General features: G+C 36.7%; 1 protein-coding gene across 4 annotated transcripts in view; it reads right to left on the reverse strand.

Moving 5' to 3' along the window:
• Window positions 1-20,367, reverse strand: part of TOP2B (DNA topoisomerase II beta) — a 66,268-nt gene that overhangs the window by 6,343 nt on the left and 39,558 nt on the right. The window contains exons 14-33 of one of the 4 annotated variants that reach the window (XM_027880982.1): window positions 20,080-20,190; window positions 19,885-19,990; window positions 19,584-19,693; window positions 16,193-16,285; window positions 15,970-16,084; window positions 13,491-13,612; window positions 12,513-12,661; window positions 11,052-11,283; window positions 9,520-9,654; window positions 8,869-9,069; window positions 6,987-7,182; window positions 6,736-6,827; window positions 5,407-5,562; window positions 5,194-5,277; window positions 4,283-4,480; window positions 3,798-3,942; window positions 2,411-2,569; window positions 1,343-1,550; window positions 766-845; window positions 352-462 (exon numbers count right to left, since the gene is read on the reverse strand). In XM_027880982.1, the coding sequence (XP_027736783.1) occupies window positions 352-462; window positions 766-845; window positions 1,343-1,550; window positions 2,411-2,569; window positions 3,798-3,942; window positions 4,283-4,480; window positions 5,194-5,277; window positions 5,407-5,562; window positions 6,736-6,827; window positions 6,987-7,182; window positions 8,869-9,069; window positions 9,520-9,654; window positions 11,052-11,283; window positions 12,513-12,661; window positions 13,491-13,612; window positions 15,970-16,084; window positions 16,193-16,285; window positions 19,584-19,693; window positions 19,885-19,990; window positions 20,080-20,190 (2,803 nt within the window). Of the gene's footprint in view, window positions 1-351; window positions 463-765; window positions 849-1,342; window positions 1,551-2,410; window positions 2,570-3,797; window positions 3,943-4,282; window positions 4,481-5,193; window positions 5,278-5,406; window positions 5,563-6,735; window positions 6,828-6,986; window positions 7,183-8,868; window positions 9,070-9,519; window positions 9,655-11,051; window positions 11,284-12,512; window positions 12,662-13,490; window positions 13,613-15,969; window positions 16,085-16,192; window positions 16,286-19,583; window positions 19,694-19,884; window positions 19,991-20,079; window positions 20,191-20,367 lie in introns of all 4 variants that reach the window. The other 3 variants (XM_027880981.1, XM_027880983.1, XM_027880985.1) reach the window with 3 other exon arrangements.

Genomic DNA, 20,367 nt, shown 5'->3' on the forward strand with positions numbered 1-20,367 from the left:
GACATAAATATTTCTTGGGGGTTCCTCCTGTTCACTTGCTCTCCTTCCCTTCAAAATAAATTTAAATCCATTACAGAAGACTATCTTCAGTCCCAAGGTCACCTTATTTCACATATTCACCGAGGCTAAAAATCTCCCATTAGTTAAACTAACCGAAAGCTGAACACCAGCTCCATACGTGGAATGTATTAAGTTTCCACACTACAGTAGCCAGCTGAATTTCACTGAATTTTCACTGAATTCAAAATAAATGAACGCAATTCCCACTTTAAAGACTGAAGAGACAATGGCAAAGATGGTGAAGATGACTTTACATAAATGGATTGGCTTATAGGCCAATTCTATACGTACCCTTTTTAGCAGCTACTGTTTTACTTGGAATTTTCTCTGTTTGTTTTGGGGTAAAAGATGATGAGAAAACAGGAGCAGAATCCTCATCATCACTGTCCAATTTTGTTGTATCTACAATCACAGAGTATGTTTAGAATAAGATTCATTAACTGCATATAATCAATGTTAATTACTGTAAAATTTAATCTCAAAAGGTTTCTGATACTACAACTAGGCCATGGACGGACCGTGACTTTCTTACCTATGATACAAGTTTTGTTATTTTAAGGATCAGAACCTCCTTCCCTTTTCCCCTTAATGAATGTGGACATCCTTCTTCCATAACTACTGTGTGAAGTTTGTGTATACCAATCCCTAATATATTCCATTAATAACTGCTATTAAGACTAAATAGAACTGTGAAGAAAAGCTCACCATCATCTGTCTTCTGAGAGTAAGATGGAAAAGAGAAGATGTTCCCAAAATCTTGATTTTTCTTGGCTTGAGACGTTTTTCTACTTGCAAACAGAAAAAGAGAATTTTGTGAGCTGCATTAACTACATACTGAAGTATGTAGACATCATAATATCCACATAAGATTAAACTCCTGTTTTAGCATTTCCAGCATTTTTGTATATGCTTGCAGCAGTCAAACCCCTAAAATCACCATCCGGTCGAGAACTTCAGGCATCTAAAATTACCAGAATGACATTTTTTTTTTCAAAAATGTACCAGATGGCACAAGACAGAAAATAGAGAATCTTTAAAAATGTATATTCACAGATAATACTACAAACAGTCTATGATAATTTGGTAAGCCACATTTACCTTTGCATAGGTCAATTGCAAGGCTGAGATAACATACACTTTAATTCCTCCACAGAAATGTATACATTTCATTTTACATGGTACATGTAGAGTAATGACAGGCTGATGTTTCTCAGTTTTGTTCAGCCACTTCTGCATTGAAAAATTTATTAGTAAAGAAACTCTGTTGAGTTACAGTACTTACTCTGGAGATGGCTTTGATTTGGCTGGGGAGAAGTCATACTCATCTTTTTCTAAACTGTCTGAAGGAACAAATTCATCCTCTCTGTCATTTATAACTGGAGAGGCTTTTACTTTGAGCTCGTCCAAATCATTATTATTGTTGGCATCATCATCATCATCGGCATCATCTTCTTCTTCTGAGAAGTCAAAAGTATACTTGGGCCTCTCAGCTAAAAAAAAAAAAGATCACACATATACACATCTCAAGATAGTTGTTTATGTTACATAATACACATACATAAATAAATCAAAGTGGAAGTCAGTAAACGATCCCTGCCTCAGACTATACAAGACAAAAGACTGGCAGATAATAAACTTGTTTCAGTCTGGAAAAATAAAGGGACATAATTTAAAAGTGTTACCAAACATCTAACACCATTTGTGGCTTGCTCAGACACCTTCAGCTAATGGCATTATAGAGACCTCACTGCATAAGTACCTTCAAGGAATGAGAATCCTTCACTTACAATTGAAGTTTTCTTGAATCAATCATTTGAACATTTTCCCTCATCAAGTGCTTGCAAAATTGATCAACAATTTTCCAGAAAAATCTGTGTGTTTTTTAAAAGCTATATATACTTACATATTTTCCAAACTTTTAGTCTTACTTTTCATGGACTTTTCAGAATTTTTTTGATAAATTTTTAGTAGCTTTTTGAGACTTATTTGACAGCATAACTGTATTAGAGTAATTTTTTTGTTTGTAATGATATTACCTTGTATGCTGTATTTATGTCTGTTTCATGTATAATTCACTAGAGTTTTGTGAGTAATTTCTATTTTACTATTTCTATTTTTTGTTTAGAGTAAGGTAAAGATTTCTGGACCAAGTTACAAAATCTCTCATATTAACTTTTAAGTTCCTAGTTCTGACATAAACAGTTTTTTTCACTAACCAGACAGTGAAGAAAAGGTAATGCAAGATACCTATAGACAATAAGGCTCTAAAGGAAGGCTACAGTCAAACAAAAATGTAGTTTTGTAGCTGAAACTTTCAATCATAACACTCAATTCATAAAAGCTTGGGTACCTGCAGCTCTCCTAAGCAGAGAGTCTCTTGGAATAATCACAGGCTCATTCTCTTCTAAATCACTTTCGGACTTGGATTCATCATCTGACCATGGGTTTCGTTTCTTCACTTTTTTTGCACTGGATTTTGTAGATGATGGTGTTCTTCTTACCCTAGTGCCTGCCACAAGCAAAAAGTAACAGTCAGGTTAAAAAGTATTTCCTTCTTTTCTAATTGTTTATGATGCACAAATTTTAATCTTAAAAAGTTCTCTTTTAAATTATCTAAATTTTCTTTTCCTCCCTGCAGAAAGATTTAACATGATGAAATCATTTCACACAGAACCTGACCTGCTGCTGCCAAACAAATCTGTTTCATGGCTGAAAAACATAAAGTCTCTAACTTGAAGGTTTGGCTTTTTTGCAGTCAAACTTTCTTTTTTTTTTTTTTTTTTTTTTAAAGTTGCAGCTATTTTCCATGAAAAGAACATGCAGTTTTCCATTATTCTGGGAACATGATCAGGACCAGTTATTGGAAAAATACAATAAACACAGGAAGCAGAGATACCCTATTGTGGGGGGTAACAATGTGGTTACTCAATTGCAGGGCAAGCTCAGGTCAAGCTGGTCTGATTTGCTCTGGGCTCATCACTGGCTAAGGTAGATTTGAGCTGCACATAGATAAGTCACTCGTAACTGCACTCAGTTAATCTATTCAGGTTGGATAATCCCCTGAAAGATCAAAACCAGACCTTATCTCAGAATAATTATTTGCGTAACCACGTTATTCCTTTTTTTAAAAGAAACCTTCAGACTTAAACCTCGTCTTCTGACTTTAGCTTTCTTTTTTGTTGCTGCCTCCCCATTACTATGTATTTCTCAAAGGGCAATAATAAATTCCAGCTAACAGAGGAAAAAGGTAAGTGCACATAGACATTGGTCAGTCTGCCAAGCCATAGCACCCATAACTTTTTAAAAGTCAGAATGACTGAATACGTCAATAGGAAAATACATTTTATCAAGCTTTACAATCTATACTATTATTTGGACAGAAGGTCAATGCCATGTCCTTCAATATCAGAGAACAAACAAATCAGAAATTTCAGTTTGCACTGAATTAGCCTCATTATGTAAAAATAAACTTTTTTCTATTCACAAATTCAAAGATTTAGACACTCCAAAAATTCAAATGTAGAAAATTAAAGATCCACCACCCCCAGGAAGGCAGCTTACAAAAAGAAATTTTGGCAGAGAAGTTTCAAATACTTCTACACACCTTTTTATGGAAGAAAATCAGATGAAATTGTGATTATTGTGCTGTATTTCCCCTCTTTCTATGTGTTAAAAAAGTATTTCATGCCCAGTTAGTGTACACAACTAAGGTAACTATTGCTGTGTAAGGATCTTACCAGGCTCCTTCTTCTCTCTCTTAGGTTTAGGGGTTTTAGCTGTTGCAGCTGATGCATTCAGTGAGTCATCCCCACCCCCCTCGGCTGGCACACCACCAAATTCTTCGTCAAATTCCATTTTTATTGCTAAAGAATCACTTTCTCCCTAAAATGGGCAAAATAAAATAAATTACACCTTTATATTTCAAGATAGAACTGGAATAGTTTTGTAGATGATAATAAATGAAACTAGACTAGTATATTGACATTTGTTAAATAGTCTTGCAAAGCAGTTATCTCAGTAAAAACACCTGAACAATAAGCAGTCACAAGAGGTTTGCAAATGTAAAAGAGAATCCAGTAAAAACTTCTTCATGTATTAGGTCAGCAAAACAATATAAATAGAGCATTAATGATGTCTAGTGATTTGGTTTTATGCTACCAGACTAGAAAAATATAGCAGTTCAGTAATAAATAATCTAACTGTAGCAATTGTTTTGGTTTACCTTCTTCTTTTTCAGCAGCTTCCTACTGGCATCAGCTTTCATGGCAGATGTAATCTGTGGAACTATTCTTCTGCCAAATGGTGACGGCATGGTTTCTTCCAACTGAAGTTTCTTCATCTTGGGTTTACCAACTTTGCCTTTTATTGGTTTGCCAACCATGCCAGCCAAAACATCTTCTCTTTCCTGTGCTTCTACTTTCTAACAAACAAGGGGAGGCAGGATGGGGGGGGAACACATTATTTTTTAATGAGAACATGGTGATTATTTAAGACTCAACTCCTTTTTACATGGAGCATAAGGCTTTATAAGTTTTCTAGAGTAATTTTTAAGGCACATTTTCCAATCCTTTAATCAGCTTTCTTCACAGTATGAACATATAGCTGAAATACAGATATTTGAGCAGAACATTTCCAATTGCAGCTCTACCACTAACACACAAAGAAATAAATGTCTTACTTCTATTACCCTGTGTCACTTCAAAAGATTGCATCAGCCCTTTTCAGGCAACACTGGAAGCTGAAGCTCAGCAAGTTATTCACCAGTAGGACCTTATCTTTTTCCAGAGTTACTGATGAGGCAAAGTAAGGGCCTCTCATATGGTATTTATGGTTTGCACACTCCATTTCTAAATGTACAGCGTTGCATTTGATAATACTTACTGCCTAACCAACAGTTAGATCATGTTCCTACTCCTAGGTTTTTGTGTCATTCGAAAACTAACTTTCTCCTGGTTACTTTTCTTTTATCATCACTGACTTGGAAATAACATTAAACTGTACAGGTGCAAGAGACAATCCCTGAGGAACACAAATAACCATTATTGATTTCCGAGTTAACATTATATTTGGAGATGTATCTGCTTTTAAATCAAAATGTGGTATTTTTAAATGATTATGTAAAGTAAAACATACTTCAAGCTCTTCAACAAAGGCTGCTAGGTCTTCTTTCCAAAGATCTGAAGGAGATTTCCTTTTAAGGTCATTTAGTTCTCTCTCCTAAAACATGAAAGTAGTATATAGAATGTAAGTCACAACTGAAGTAAATGCCATCAAAACTAAACATTCCCGTTATGCACATCAGTAATTACTACATCAGTTCAAATAAGTCTTCCATGGCGTACCAACCTTGGAATCTCTCTGCTTAATTAACTCTTCCACTTTCTCTTTCGTGAGTGACCACAGAGACATGTTCAAGATGTAGTTAAAGTCAGGGCCAGAAGTTGCACCAGAGGCAGAGGAAGCGTCATCATTGGCATTCTGTGAGTCCTCCTCCTCTGCAGCCTGGAGTGAAATATTCACCATTACAAGTATTAACAATCTTAGCTCTACGCATGAACTGTAACACTGCTCCAAAGCACTGCCACAGAGTAGTAAGGTGTGCCTTCACAGGCTGAGTACCCTTAATATTTTCTTGACCTTTCCAATAGGCCATGTCCCTGTGGCCTTCTATAGTTGGATAACTTAATCATTTGATGTAAGAAAACAAATTTGAACCTGATGCTAAACCATATGCTTTTTATGCTATTGGCTACAGATATTGGTACTATCCCAGCTATCTCACAGGGCTGAGACCTTTGCCCTTTGAATATTCACGCATATCTGCTCCTTTAGAAATGAGCACAATCCTTTGGGCAAGAATGGGTATCAATACCCTGAATGTACAAACTGAGGTTTGGAAGTAAATCAGAATTTCTCATGATAATAGTTTTTTGCTCTAAAATACAATACACTGCATAGAGTCGAAATAAAGTGTTAAAAACGAAATCAAATCAAATGTGAAATGAAAACAAATAGCTAAAGCAGCGGCAAAGTCACAGAAAAGGGGTGGCTGACAGAGATTTGAAGCTTCTTTTCAAAGTGGTCCCATCTTCCCCATAGTAATGCGTGAAATTAATCTTGTCACTTATCTCTTTTGGAACAATAAAAACTTCTTGGGTTTTAAAAAACCAGAAATAAATATAGGTCAAGATCAAATTTACTAAAGTAAGTTTAAAAGTCATAGCTTTATAATACTCACATTTCATTACAGAAAACTGATGAGGAAATTATATAGATGAGTAAGTTATATAGAAATAATGACATTTAGCGATCAGTTTTATATGTGGGGTAACTGATGCAGCACTTTTTGGATCAGCCAGTGAGAAATCAAGTTGCCAGTTTTGATTTGGGTACATTAAGAAATTTGATCTTCTGCATTCCCATTTTTCAGACTTGTATTATCTAGTTTTCTTCTAAGAATTACCCACATACAATACCAACATTACATGACTGTATTTTTTTATAAGTTTAATTCTTTTTAAAAATGGAAACCAATAAGGAGTAATGAAAAATGTTTTTAAAGTGCTATGTGTGTTATAAATTAAGTTACACTACTGGAAAACAAACATCGGAACCAAGTAATATAATTTATAACACTAACAGCATCAAATACATGCAGAGATTTCAGATTCTTACCTTTTCCTGTGCTTCTTTCCAGGCTTTTACTGGATCAGATTCATAACCTCTCTGGACCAACATTTGAATCAAATCTCTTTTTGATCTGTTCTCTACAAGACACACACACACACAACAAGGAGGGGGAGAAGGAGGGAGAAAAGGAAAATCAGTGTCATAAAAATCAATGTCTTGAATGCAAGTCCTTTCTACTATACTTAAATTTCCAGGTTTTCCCCCACTGTTAACAATTTTAACTTTTATTTACTCACCTATGGTAATTTTCCCTTGTATCTTCTCCAGAATGAAACGAGCTTGATTGTTGAGCTTGGTGGATTCTGCACCCAGCATTCCCACAAGCCATTCCTTGCGTAAACTATAATAATGTAGTCGCAAATCAAAGAACTCCTTCAAGATGTCTTGCACAGTTTCATACTTCTTCAAACATCCCATGTGATCAAACAGCACCTATAACATACATAATACACTTCTTGAGAGAGATTGCATAACTCAAACTTTGTTAACCTTTGTGTCTGCGAGTTGATTTCTACTGCGTGTATAAAGGCACCATACAAAAAGTGGTAGGTTTGAAGACTGTGAACTCAAACACTACTGTGGAACTACACAGCACATAGCTGAGAGATTGCATGTTTATTCATAAGCAGTTTTAAGAATGAGATTTATGGTAATACAGTCAAGCAAAAAGACAGCTATGTAGAAAAATATGCTTAAATTGACTGAATGACTAATTTTATCTAAATATTAAAGCACAAGTCCAGTAGCAACTAATGACTCACAACTATTTAACATAACTGTTAAAAGACTAATTTTATCTAAATATTAAAGCACAAGTCCAGTAGCAACTAATGACTCACAACTATTTAATGTAACAGTTAAAAAGCTTAATAATCCATAATAATCTTACAGTTCAGTTGTGAAATCTGTTACTTTTCAACTATGAAAACCACCATCCTTCAAGTTCAAGCACAAAGTGAGAAATCATTTTTACTTGATAGGTGGAATCAATCCTGCCTAACTCCTGACATCTCGAGTTTAGACATTTATAGGTGAACTAGTCACCCTCAGTGCCCTCCAAAGTCAACTGAAAGAAATAAATCCCTCTAGAGGGCAATTCATCCATTCAAAACATCTATTTGGGAGTTGGGGGACAATGACTAGCTCGCATAACTTTTTAAGACGCTAACACTAGGGCAGATTAACTCCTACACAAAGACAGAAAGCAGCCCTTAATTATTTATTTCAGTAGGAAGAAAACACAGGATTAAGCTGCAAAATATTTTGTAATCTGTGAAAGATAAAACTGACAACAAATTCTCACAGCAGTTCATACAGTTGTTTAAAAAGTGTGAGAAATGCCATCACCTTGATTTGGTAAGTTTGCTTTTCAAGTACAATCTACAAAATGGCCTGAGCAAAGCCTGTTTCCTCTTCCAATTCCATGGTCTTTAATTTATTTTTTAGCTATTCTCACGTAGCTTTTGATGTATACAACAATAACAACAGTAATGATATTTGTGCTTTGTGATAATATCTGAAAGCAGCATCTGCCATTACAAAAAAAACAATTGTTTTTTCAGTATCTGTAAAGACAGGTTGTTTGGAAATCTTCTGGCAGAAATTACCTTATAATTCAAATCCCTCTTTATTGACATTCTTAGTATGGTCAGTAATTTACAACACAATTATATCTTTAGCAGCTTAACTACAGTGTTTGCTATACCTGATAAACTAAAATGGGATTTATGTTGGTGGAAGTATTGGATCATTTAACTCTTATTAGAAGAGTAACAGTCCGGCATAAAGTGCCATTTTGAAAATATAACTTGTCTCAAGTTTAAAACTCAAATCTCATTACAACGTGGTAGAAAGTTATTTGTATGATCTACTTTACATTAGCCACTTTTGGTTAGCTGCACAGGAAATTTTCAGTTACAGGAAAGTAACCACCCCAGGCCTGTCTTATTTGAAAGACTCATCAGGACTCATCATATGTTTGCCACCACTACAAATTTTCTACTATTCAAACGATTTCAAACAAACAGTTAAATGCTGAGGACCAAAGCATACTACTAAACATTTGAGTTCACAACAAACAAGGGTAGGGATTCTGATAGCCAAACGTGAAAAAGTTACCATAGAATTACAAGTAAGACTTGTTTGAAGCTTGAAGACTTTGTGCAGTCCAGCAGCTTCTGCCTGTGCAAGTTTTTCTTCTGTCATCTTCACGACAAACTTCACAGTCGTATCAGTGTGGTATTCCTTATAATCAGAAATTAATGCTGGAGTTTTTTCAGTCCCATTCAACATAGGTTCTAGAACCTGTTCTTTGTACACCTACGAAAAATAGAGCCACAAAAACCATAAACACTTTAAATGCCTTAAAATTCCAAACCAACTGAACAACATAAATTTTCAAAGCTTTGTGCATTACATCTGATAGCAGTTATAATCTGCAGAACCAGTATAACCTGCAAAATGCAGGCCCAGACTAGCACAAACATAAGAGGCAACTACAAGGACAGAAAAGGCTCTTTTAACATGGGTTAACTATGAATTCAGCAGAAGAAGCACGTATTCTTTATAGTACAGACAGTAGATGGCACAAGTCGAAAAAACCCTCTTCTACAAAAGCACACACAGAAGAATGAAGCCACGTTCCCTTCCATGTATGTGTAGTCATTAGAAATTGTGTTAAAAGTTCAGGCACATGTAGGATTAAATAATTTAATGACAAACTCTTCATTGCTTTTTGATTTTATTTAAATGTATTTCACTTTTACTTACCTGGGTCCACGTCCTTACAGGAAGCTCTGTAATTTCTACTGTGTTCCTGTCCACCACAAATATTTCGCCACTGACTACATACTGATTTTGACCAAGTTCCTGAATGGTTCCTTTGAAGTTTTTGTAGTTTGGGAGCTGAAATTGGAAAAAACAGGAAAGTCGTAATAATCTTTATACTAAAATGTAGGGAAAATATCTGTTTCCCATACTCCATACAGTTATCACTTTATATTGCACTAATCCATCAACCAGCCTCTCACGCCTGTGAAAACTGGAAGTCATAGGAAAAATGCTACAGAAAAAATAGTACGCACACATGCGAGTGACAGGACCAAGCATCCTAATGTCCACAGAGTAGAAAAATGATTAAGAAGATACAGTTGAACCCAGTGAGGTGGTGAGGTTTTGGTTTCTTTGTTTGTTTTTCTCTCCTCTAGAGAAACCTCCAAACACAAATAAGGCATAACAGAAAGCAAATTAACACCCCAGTCTCACAACAACCTTGCAGAAGTGGTGCTAACTCCTCTAATAATTTTCAATTTTGTGCTGTTTGGCAAAGATAGTGGAACCCATCCAGTTTAAAACTTAACTATTAGGGTGGGGAATTTTTTTAACTGAATTGATTCCCTTATCCAGCTTACCATGCAGACACAAACACATACCAGCATACAGAAAGGAGCTAGATGGAGGCAGAACTGCCTCTTTCAACCACAGTGAAGCTTCAATTGACTGTGAGACTACACAGAAGGCCTAGGAGTCCTAAAGGAAGGGCAATGGATTGCATTAATTTAAAAAAAAAGAAATCTACTGATTGTTCCCAAGAATTTGCAAAAGGAAATTCACTAGGTCATGAAAATTGATACTGTACACTCAGCAAACTGTGATCTAAGTAGAGAAGACATTTCTGCTTCTCTGACTTGGTAAACACAGCAATGTTCATCAGTTGTAAAAAAAAGGTTACGTTAACCGTACTTCATCTGTTGGTTACAGATATTATGGGTTCACAAGTATCTTCCTGTTCACATTCTTTCACGTATACACCACTTCTGGGACCTCTTATAAAATTTTAAATAAAGGAACAGAAGCTAGATGCAGTTCATAAGTCTGCTTGCAACAGCAATATCTTCAACAGCAGCAATATATTCTCCTATGCTCACAGATATATATAAAAGAGAGAACAATTCCGACAAGACAATATTAAATCTGGCTGAAGATAAGTAGTAATACCTTCAAAAAGAAAGTGTGGTACAACTTTTTACTCTACTGTCATGCCGTAACTTTCAACTAAAAAGGCTTACAGTCAGCAGGCTGAAGAAAAAGTCCCCTAAAATAATTGGAAAAATTACAAATTGCAACGGTTTTGCTTCAAGGTGAACTTTCCCACCTCACCCCAACAGTCAAGTAAAGTTTCTACAAAAAATTAATGGGACAAACCAGCCCAGATATTCCAATAACCATGAAGATCTAGAATGACAGGAATTCATTTTGTGAGTACAAACATGTAAGATACCAATATATACTGTTATTTTTACCATTGGGTGGGGATCTAAGCCATCCAGCATCCGTCTGACATTGTTTACAATCTCTCTGGTATCATAGTTTGGAAGTTTGCACGCCCATCCAGTACCAATTCCTTCAGCTCCATTTACCAAAACCATAGGAATGATGGGAATATACCATTCAGGCTCCACCCGTTGGTTGTCATCATAAAGGAATTTAAGCAAGTTGTCATCCACTGATGGAAAAAGTAGCCTTGCTAAAGGGCTTTGAAAAAGGAAAAGAAGAAAACCATTTAAACTCAAGTCCAGTAAGTAAAGTACATATTGCTTTAACAGTCCTTGGGCCCAGATACGATCTGGTTGTAGATTTTTACGTCTTTCTTTCTCTTTGCCATTCTGACACTGAAAATCTAGTGTACGTACCTCCTGAGAAAGGGAATTTCTTCCAAATGGAAGAGTGTGTTCATAACAGATGATGTTTATTTCACAATAACACATGTACCTGATACACTAGCAACTTGATGACATTTAAAATCCACAAAATATTACTTATTTTTTTAAGCATTCAGAACACACAGCTCAATGTGACATTGAGGCACCCAGCAGTAGAGCAACACAGTAGGCAAAGAGTTGCAAAACTGCCTTGCCTAAGTGTAGGACTAGCAGTTTCTGAAAATGCTACAGAAGTTTTGCTGGTGACTCTTTTGCTCATCTAGAACACTGTCCTGGGTGAATACGATTTCCAGCACCTCATGCAAAGAGGGAAATGTACAAAACTTGGTTGCTACAGAAAGAACAAAGATAAGAAATGGAATAAAACCTGATACTTCATATAAAGCTTACAATTAGAGGAAAAGAAGAAACTACAAGGAATTTTAGGCAAAATATCACACTGAAATTAGGAAAAAAAACTCAGCAACATAATTTATAAAATACTGTAATTTGCATTAAGGAACACATTCTAACACTGCACACCAAACTGAATTTCAAGTTACTAGGTGTGAAAAATCAGCATTATTAAATAGGGTTTTCATTATTAATTATGTGCAATTTAGTTTGATATGAAGAAACTCATCTAAAAGTAAAAGAATCAGTCTGAACTTTGAAGTCTAGGTTGAGTGGCAGGATTTCTCATCAGGTAGCAACACCACTTCTATTGTGAAACTGAATAGATTTCACACTGAACAGGGGAACTGAAAGCTACTTCTTCAAGAAGTCACATTTTAAGAGAGATACCCAATTTGAGTGATCTACACCTTCAATCTTCAGCCTTGCAATTTTATGCATGGAAAAATCACATAAAAAATCAATGTGCAAAACCACACTTAGAGATCCCAAAGCAGAATTCAATCTTCTACCAAAATATTCCAATCCTTCCCCATTCCTCTTCCACAAAAAAAGAAAGAAAGAAAAAAAAAAGTGCTTTGAAAGGATTCATTTCATGACAAGGCTTTCCAAAAGCATGCATTTTACATGCTTTACATTTGTAGTTACCTTAACATGGTGAAAATATAGCGAGGGCTGGCAGCATCTTTTCCACCATGCAGCCTGGTGCCAAACTGACCAATAGGTTGTAGCAGATTCACATTGTTACTTCCAACAAAGTTCTGAGCCAAATTGACGATAGTCATCATTAATGCTTGCTGCAAGGAAATACATAGTAATAGTAAGAAGAATAGGTAGAGACAGTCTTTCCTAATTAGCCAGTAAAACCTATTTTTAATGCCTCAAAATTGTGTGACTAACCTGAAGTAAATTTTTAAAAAAGCAGTCTCCCTGAGAAAGGAATGTTGTAAACTTATTACAAGGCCTGCTGGCAAAACATGATGCTTCCTCTTCCACAGCCACGTTGCCTCCCTGATTTAAATGTCCTTAAATTCTATGCTTAGGAAAGCCCTGAGCTGCTCAGTTTTTTTCTAAAGCACTTGTCTGGAGGAAGCACAGGGGCACAAACTGACTGCACTTGCTACTGCACAAACCACTGTCCATCGCTTTTAAAGGAAGAAGAGAAGGGATGGAGGGACTGGACTGCTAATATGTAAACTCTTGTTAATATTTCAGATAAATATAAACAAAACAGGAGCTAAAAATAAACTTTGCTCTGACACAGTATCAAGTTTATGAAGAAGAGTATCTCTGCTTCTTTCCTTAAAATACTATATTTCTTGTTTCAGACAAAAATTGTCCTAGTACCTAGTTCCTATATTCCTTTGAGAATCTAGAAGTTACCTAGGCAATTAGGTATCTAATATCTTTCCATAAGTCACAATGTATTTGGGATACCACCGTGCACAGACTTGGAAAGAAAGGAAATATTCCGTCTTGTTAAGCTACATACTTTCCCTTTCTTTGAACGTAAATTTGCGATTAAGACTTACAGTCAATAGGTTTGCAATTTCAATACCACAAACATTTACCTAATATTTTATGTGGGCTAAAAATCCTCATGGCTTTACCATCCTCCATACTCACCTCCCCATGGTGGTAAGCTGACATTTCAGCCACAGAACCAGCCAGTTGAGCAACCTTTACTTCACGTTTGTCATTTCTCTTAAAGCAAGTGAACAAAACTTTGCGTTGCCCTGGTTTTAAACCTGTTAAGAAGAAGAACCCATTTTCAACACATACACAAGCGTGTGTTCTAAAGTAATAAACTTGTTTTGCCTTATTATCATTTCTAATCTCTCAAAAGAATTCCAAACATTAAATGGAAGCAAATTCACACTGTAATATCAACAAAATAATCCATTAATATATCAATTCTTTTAAAATAATAAAAATATTTTACCAAGCTCAGAAAATTACCAGGAAAGTAGAAACACAACCCTTTCAGCCAATTAGAATTAAACAGCATAAAATACATCTTTCTAATGAACAGCAACTTGATCCTGAATGTATGACTTCCACAAGTCAAGAGTTCTTTCTATTCTACTCAGCCATTTTCTAAGAATATCAACACAAGTTCAGTAATGACACCATAGGAGGATCCTCAAGGACTAAGAATAGTAACTACTAACTGGGAAGAGATAATCAAAATGTTCTTCCTCTTCATTTTTTTCTGAGATTTGCCTGTTATATTTCACCTGATGATGCTAAAGGACAAAAATCATTGCTAGAGTATTACACCTGCTGAACTATTCTCATATCCATGCCCAGAATGCAGAATTACAGCTAAAGTTGGCAGAAACACTGATAGTAATTATATATAATATTCATAACATTACATATCCATATGTTATATTACAAATATACATAGACACACACAAATATATGAATAACTATGTTCCCTTCCTATTTTCTTACACTTTTGTAGAAAGAGTCTTGGAGAACTTCAATTCAAAATAACAGTTATCTACTGCAAGTTCACTCTTTATTTTAAGTTTCAGCAAAATCATTCTGCAGTTTCTGAGAAAGCAGTTGAGAGCACAGTATGTTAAAATGAACAATGACCTCTTGAAACATACATCTTTATAATTACCCAACTACAGGAGAAAGTAAGTCTGGAGAAGCTGAAACAGACTGACATTCTTTGACTCCCTAGAGATGTATCTGCCATACTTAATTCAGCCTCATTCTTCAGCAAAGCTGAGGATCCATCCTATCAGGAAGCTACTGCCCCTATACCCCTGTGAACTACCACAGTCTCTCATCTAAAATAAAAAAAGCTCTTGCTGCATGTATATTTGGGTATGGGTCTGTAGTGTCAAGACCACCTCCACTATAAAAAAAATGTACTGGAAAGTGGAGGTTAATGCACTCCCCCCACCCCTACTGGCCCCAAGAAACCTTAAGGCCTTTTTTCTGACCTCAGTAAGCTTATGCATATGGACAATAACATGGACAGAAATTCCTGCTCACACTGTCTGCAGACAGTTTTACAAATGAACCTCTAGCGTACTGTAGTGAAGCTGCTTCTTTTAATGTCCATGCTATTGCAAGAGGAGAATTAGTAAACCTGATTGACAGAACTCTAGCAAGATTACAGGTCAGTAAACACTAGATCACTGCCTGTGGTGTAAGACTGAAGGGAGAAAACATTTGCATCTTCATCTGCATTCAGCTGCTGACTTCAATTTTGATTATTATTAGCACTTAAAAGACCAGCTCTCTCTGATGATTTGACTAGAAACAAATCACTTGTAGAGTCTGTTGAATAGGTCTGGTTATGTAAAAAGGCTGCAAAGACACAGCTTAAATTTCCTCACAGAAGAAACACCGCAATTAGCGCTTAAATCACAGAATGGGTCAGGTTGGAAAGCACCACAGTGGGGTCATCTGATCCAACCCTCCTGCTCAAGCAAGGTCACCCTAGAGCACAGGATTGCGTCCAGACAGTTCCTGAATATCTCCAGTGAGGGAGACTCCACAACTGCTCTGGGCAGCCTATTCCAGCGCACGGTCATCTGCACAGTAAAGAAGTTCTTCTTCATGCTCAGGTGGAATTTTCTATGCATCAGTTTCTTCCCACTGCCTCTTGTCCTATTGCTTGGCACCATCAAGAAGAGCCTGGATTCATCCTCTTGACACACTCCCTTCAGATACTTAGATAGATATATTGATAAGGTCCCCTCTTAGATGTCTCTTCTCAAGACTGAACTGGCCCAGCTCCCTCAGCCTTTCCTCATAAGAGATGCTCCAGTCTCTTAATCATCTTTGCTGCCCTCCACTGGATCAGCTCCAGTAGCTCCATGTATTGAGGGGCCCAGACCTGGACACAGCTCTCCAGATGCAGCCTCACTAGGGCTGAGTAGAGGGCCAGGATCACATCCCTTGCCCTGCTGGCAGTGATCTTCCCAACGCACCCCAGGATACCATTGACATGAAAGGATAACTAATACATAGGAGTTCTTATATTCTCTACTTGAATGCATTGATTTCAGTACAAACACAGCTTTAAAAACCACCAATAAAGAGGAATGTTACCACAAATCATAAGGAATTACCAGCTTACCATCAACAAGGGAAGGGATAGATCTCTCGTTGTCTGAATTTGAGAAAAGGATCAACTCCTTGTTAATGAAATCATTGTAAGTCAAATGTTTTGTTGCTGTGCCATATAAAAATTGCTGAAAAAAAACACATACATTATTCATTCAATACAAACACTACATTACATTCACTACATTACATTTAAATCTCACCCTGCAGATTTATTACTATTATTTAGGACTCACCTCGGGAAGGCCATGTAGCCGACGCTGTCGTCTGTCTTCCATGAAATTTGTTAACCATTCTTTTCGGTCATCAATCTTTTTCTTACTGAAGGCCTGAAAAGATTCCAAGTACACTAAATTATCAGCAATATAAATGTTTGTGTAAATGTATGTTACTTCAGTCAGAATTTTAATTATATTGCACTATCTGATCGAGTGTTCAATAAGGTTTATTTGGACAAGCTAATCCATATAACTAATGTTTACATTTAAGCAGCAGTAGCAGTTCATGACTTTTCACACATTTTTGCACAATGTTTTTGAACTGACAGATCGTCTGCTGACTGCAATTTAAATTTATATTACTTTCCGGAAATTTGCATGCATTTGGACAAATCTTATCATTCTTCTTCCCGTCTTCACATCAGAGTTGTCCTTTGATAAACAGGTTTGAAGGTCTTTCCCCACCGACCTTTAAGGTTGGGTTCATCATTTAGACTGAACTATAACTATCTCTCAGCAAGAAAATCAACTGAAGGTATTAGAAAAACCCTACTCTTCTTGTCCTCTCCATGCCCTGGAGCCACAGAAGGCCAGTAACTTTTCCTGAATGGTTATTCCTAGTCCTTTTAAAGAAAATTGACAGGTTTACAAAAATGACACTGCATGAAAAGACTAAGAGTTTAGGCCAGCTGATTGAAGGCCTCAGCCTTCATGACGACAAGGTGTCACTTTTAAGCAACCACCCTGTGAAAGTACACAGGAATGTTCTGACTCTGTCATGTAACAGAAACAGAGTTCTCCTTCAGAGAGTTTCTTCTCCAAAACAGTACAAGAACACACAGGAACTGAGTATGTGACTGCAAGACCCTGGATTATTATATTAATTATTGGCTCGGACCAACTCAAGGCAGGGGGGTGTGGCAGGGAAGGAACAGGTCGAACTTCATGGAGGTGGGATATTTATGGAGGCCTATCCCATACCTCAGCCCCTGCCAGCCTCCCTGGGACACCATGGAGCAGCATCAGTCAAATGCAGGCCGGGAGCACGGCATACACCACACCCCCTTTCCTCCCCAACCCAGCCTCAGAACCCATAACACGCTGGGAGCAGTGCCACTCACCACATTCCCTGGAGCCCCCACCCCAGCTCCAGAATGGATAACACAGTGGGAACACTGCCCCTCACCCTGCCCAGAGCTCCAGAGCGGCCAGTGGGCCGCAACTCCCACCTGGGGGTGAAGGGTGTGGCCACAGGGGCCCCAAAGCTCATAAAAGCAGCAACAAGTGCTCTCTGTGCTTGTTCCGACCCTGCCACCTGGACACTGGAATTGCACAGGACTCTTGGGCAGTAGCTATAATTTTCTCTTTTTCTCTCTTTCTTTACTACTTCTTCTCCAAATCTCCTTTCTTAATATTTTGGGTAGCTTGAGACCAGATGGGCTGCATTTTGCTAAGTTGTTAGCATGTGCTAAGTTAAGGCTTTGTGGAATGCTTTGTTTTGGTTGAATGTTACCCTTTAAACTTCTGCCAAGTACTCCTATTTTCTAAAGTTTACCAGTAAAAGTACCTCATGAGGAAACACGTGCAGCTTTTCTCTTTTGCGCTCTCCCTCAAGGGTTTTAAAAGCTCTTTAATAGATCTGGCGAGTGGATTTTTGAGGCCTTATATATTTTTAAAGTAAAAACCCCTCCAAGTGAGTCCGTAGCTTGGGTGCTAAGGTCTTAAAGTGATTTAAGAAAGATTTTGACTACTTTAGGAAAACCTTGTGAGTTGCTGAAGTACCGCCTTTTTTTTTCCTCAGGGAATAACATATATAGAGACTGCATCATGTCCTGATTTCAACCACTCTGCTGCATATGAAGATAGTCATCGGCACTGTCTTTTTCAAAGGACTCTAACTGGAGCACTCCAAAAGAGCTCAATGAGTAGTTTCATTTCCTTGGAGACCATGATAACACATAATAAATATTAAACCTTAGTAATTTAGTCTCTGAGAAAGGGACTAAGTGATATCACCCTGTTTTGCATCAGACTGACTTCGTTTGTGACCAAAGCTTGATAATTTACAGTGTCAGACATATGAAGGCTTAAGCCTAGCCTTTTGTAAAAAAAACATTACTAAATTCTTACAATTTTCTTCTGCCTCCTTTCAGTTTATCTATACCTTTTCTGGACCACTCAAGTGAAAAATGACCAAGAGCTGGATCAGCATAAAAATTGCTTTAATAGAACAGAATTAATAGAATTAAGAGCTTGAATAAAAACTGTTCTCAAATATTTATTCTTGACTAGAATAAGGAGGGGGTTTTTCTCTCTCCCCTTAAAACTGCTATTTTAATACCTCCTTTGCTAGCAAAGGAGTTCTCCAGAATGCTGACAAATTTGCTATGTGAAATACCTTTTGCTTTCCTAGGTATACAGCTATCATGAGGCCGGGTAGGGCCCATAATCTTACACCACCTATGCCAGAGGTAAACTTGGGGCTGGGATTACACCTATCAGCAGAAGAAACGTGGGTAGGAGTACAAGTGAAGCTTCTGCTAACAGCTCCAGTACTGGTCATAGCTGTTCAGGTATAACAGAGATGATCAGCTTCATCCTGAATTGACAGAATACCATCTTAGACAATGGTGAGGATCAGCCGTAACAGGTTACGTGGCCTCAGGCACCAGCCTGTGTAGGGAGTTCTATCAGAATTCTATTAGTAAAAACACAAATTTTGCTGCATCTGTGGTATAAGGAAAAAGTTGTTTTGTTTAAGATGTTTAATATTCTTCCATTTTTCTTCTTTTTCTCTCCTACCCTTTTTTTCTCTCTAATACGACCTACAATTAAAATAGCACATCAAAGTAGATAAAAGTTGAAATATTTCTTGAAAAAGTAGCTTCATTCCAGACACCTCATCCTTTGTCCTTCAACAAACTTTCTTTGAAATACAAGTACTTTCCCACACACAACTATCTACAAGATAGCAAATTCAAATATGTAGAGCACATGCATGAATACAAACATGCCATGGTGATATATCTTCAATGAATAAATAATATTTATCAGATTTATCTGCTCAGAAAAAAAATATATATGCCTAAGTAGATGTAAAACATAATTTGTTTTGGCTCTATTGTCTTACATAGAGTACTTTTTTTGCACGTTCTGTCTTTAAAAGCAAGTCATTAAACAAAACTATCAAAGCTAAAAGCAGAAGCTAGAGCTGATTTTGTAGAGTGGATAAAGCTTATTCCAAAATTTAAAATATTTTCCAAAAGATCCTTTCTCTCCGAGAAGTATTTTTTTCAGGTACTCCAAAAAAAACCATAACAACCCTTTTAGGTCTTTCTCGTGTGCCATTTTCAGCAAACAAGGGAAACTAAAACATATCATATACAGAAGCACTTTTATAAGTTCTTACCAGTGTAATGGCAGCATCATCCTCAGGACCAGCATACCGAAATAAGATCCTATGTCTTTCCATGTCAGCAAAATATTCTTTTGCTTCTTTAGCAGTGCTGGTACCCAACCCTGTACAACAAAAGAAATTGTTGCTCAATATTAAAAATTTAAGTTTTATTATCTTACCCCTTTTATTTTACTGGGAATATTATAAAATTGTTACGTAAGATCCTATCATGAAAACGGCTACAAATAAAACTTCGTAATACCCATTCATTATTATTTATCCATAGGGTTCCCTTATTCATTTTTAAACAAACCTTTGTAGTATTTTATCTTCCATGCTTTATGATTCTCCATATGCTTTTTCCACTCATCAAATTCAGGTATACTATAGAATGAGAGTTCTTGCTTATTTTTGCTTGCCTTTAAAAAAACAAACCAAACAAACAAACAATCAACTTTTCTGTTGCACTGTAAGTAATCCATTAAAATCTCAAAAATAGAATCTGTACCTTCACAATAGGGGTGATGAATTCCTCAAGAAAACCATGTTTCAACAGTGATGGCCAATTGTGATGAATAAAATTAATCAACAAGCCCTTTATGTGAGATCCATCCTGATCCTAAATCAGAACATGAAAACACAAGGTAATCTTATAAAACGTCAGATTTCCAAAACCAGCAAAAACCCACTCACTGGCCTGGATACATCAAAATAACATCTGTTGACAGAAAGCACAGAAGGGTACAGCTAGTTTTAATTTGGATGCCAAACTGGACCTGGATATGAAATACCTGTG

This window comes from Empidonax traillii, unplaced genomic scaffold, assembly GCF_003031625.1.
Source record: "Empidonax traillii isolate 1590-97213 ecotype Southwest subspecies unplaced genomic scaffold, ASM303162v1 scaffold81:size2596050, whole genome shotgun sequence".
NCBI classification, from domain to species: Eukaryota; Metazoa; Chordata; class Aves; order Passeriformes; family Tyrannidae; genus Empidonax; species Empidonax traillii.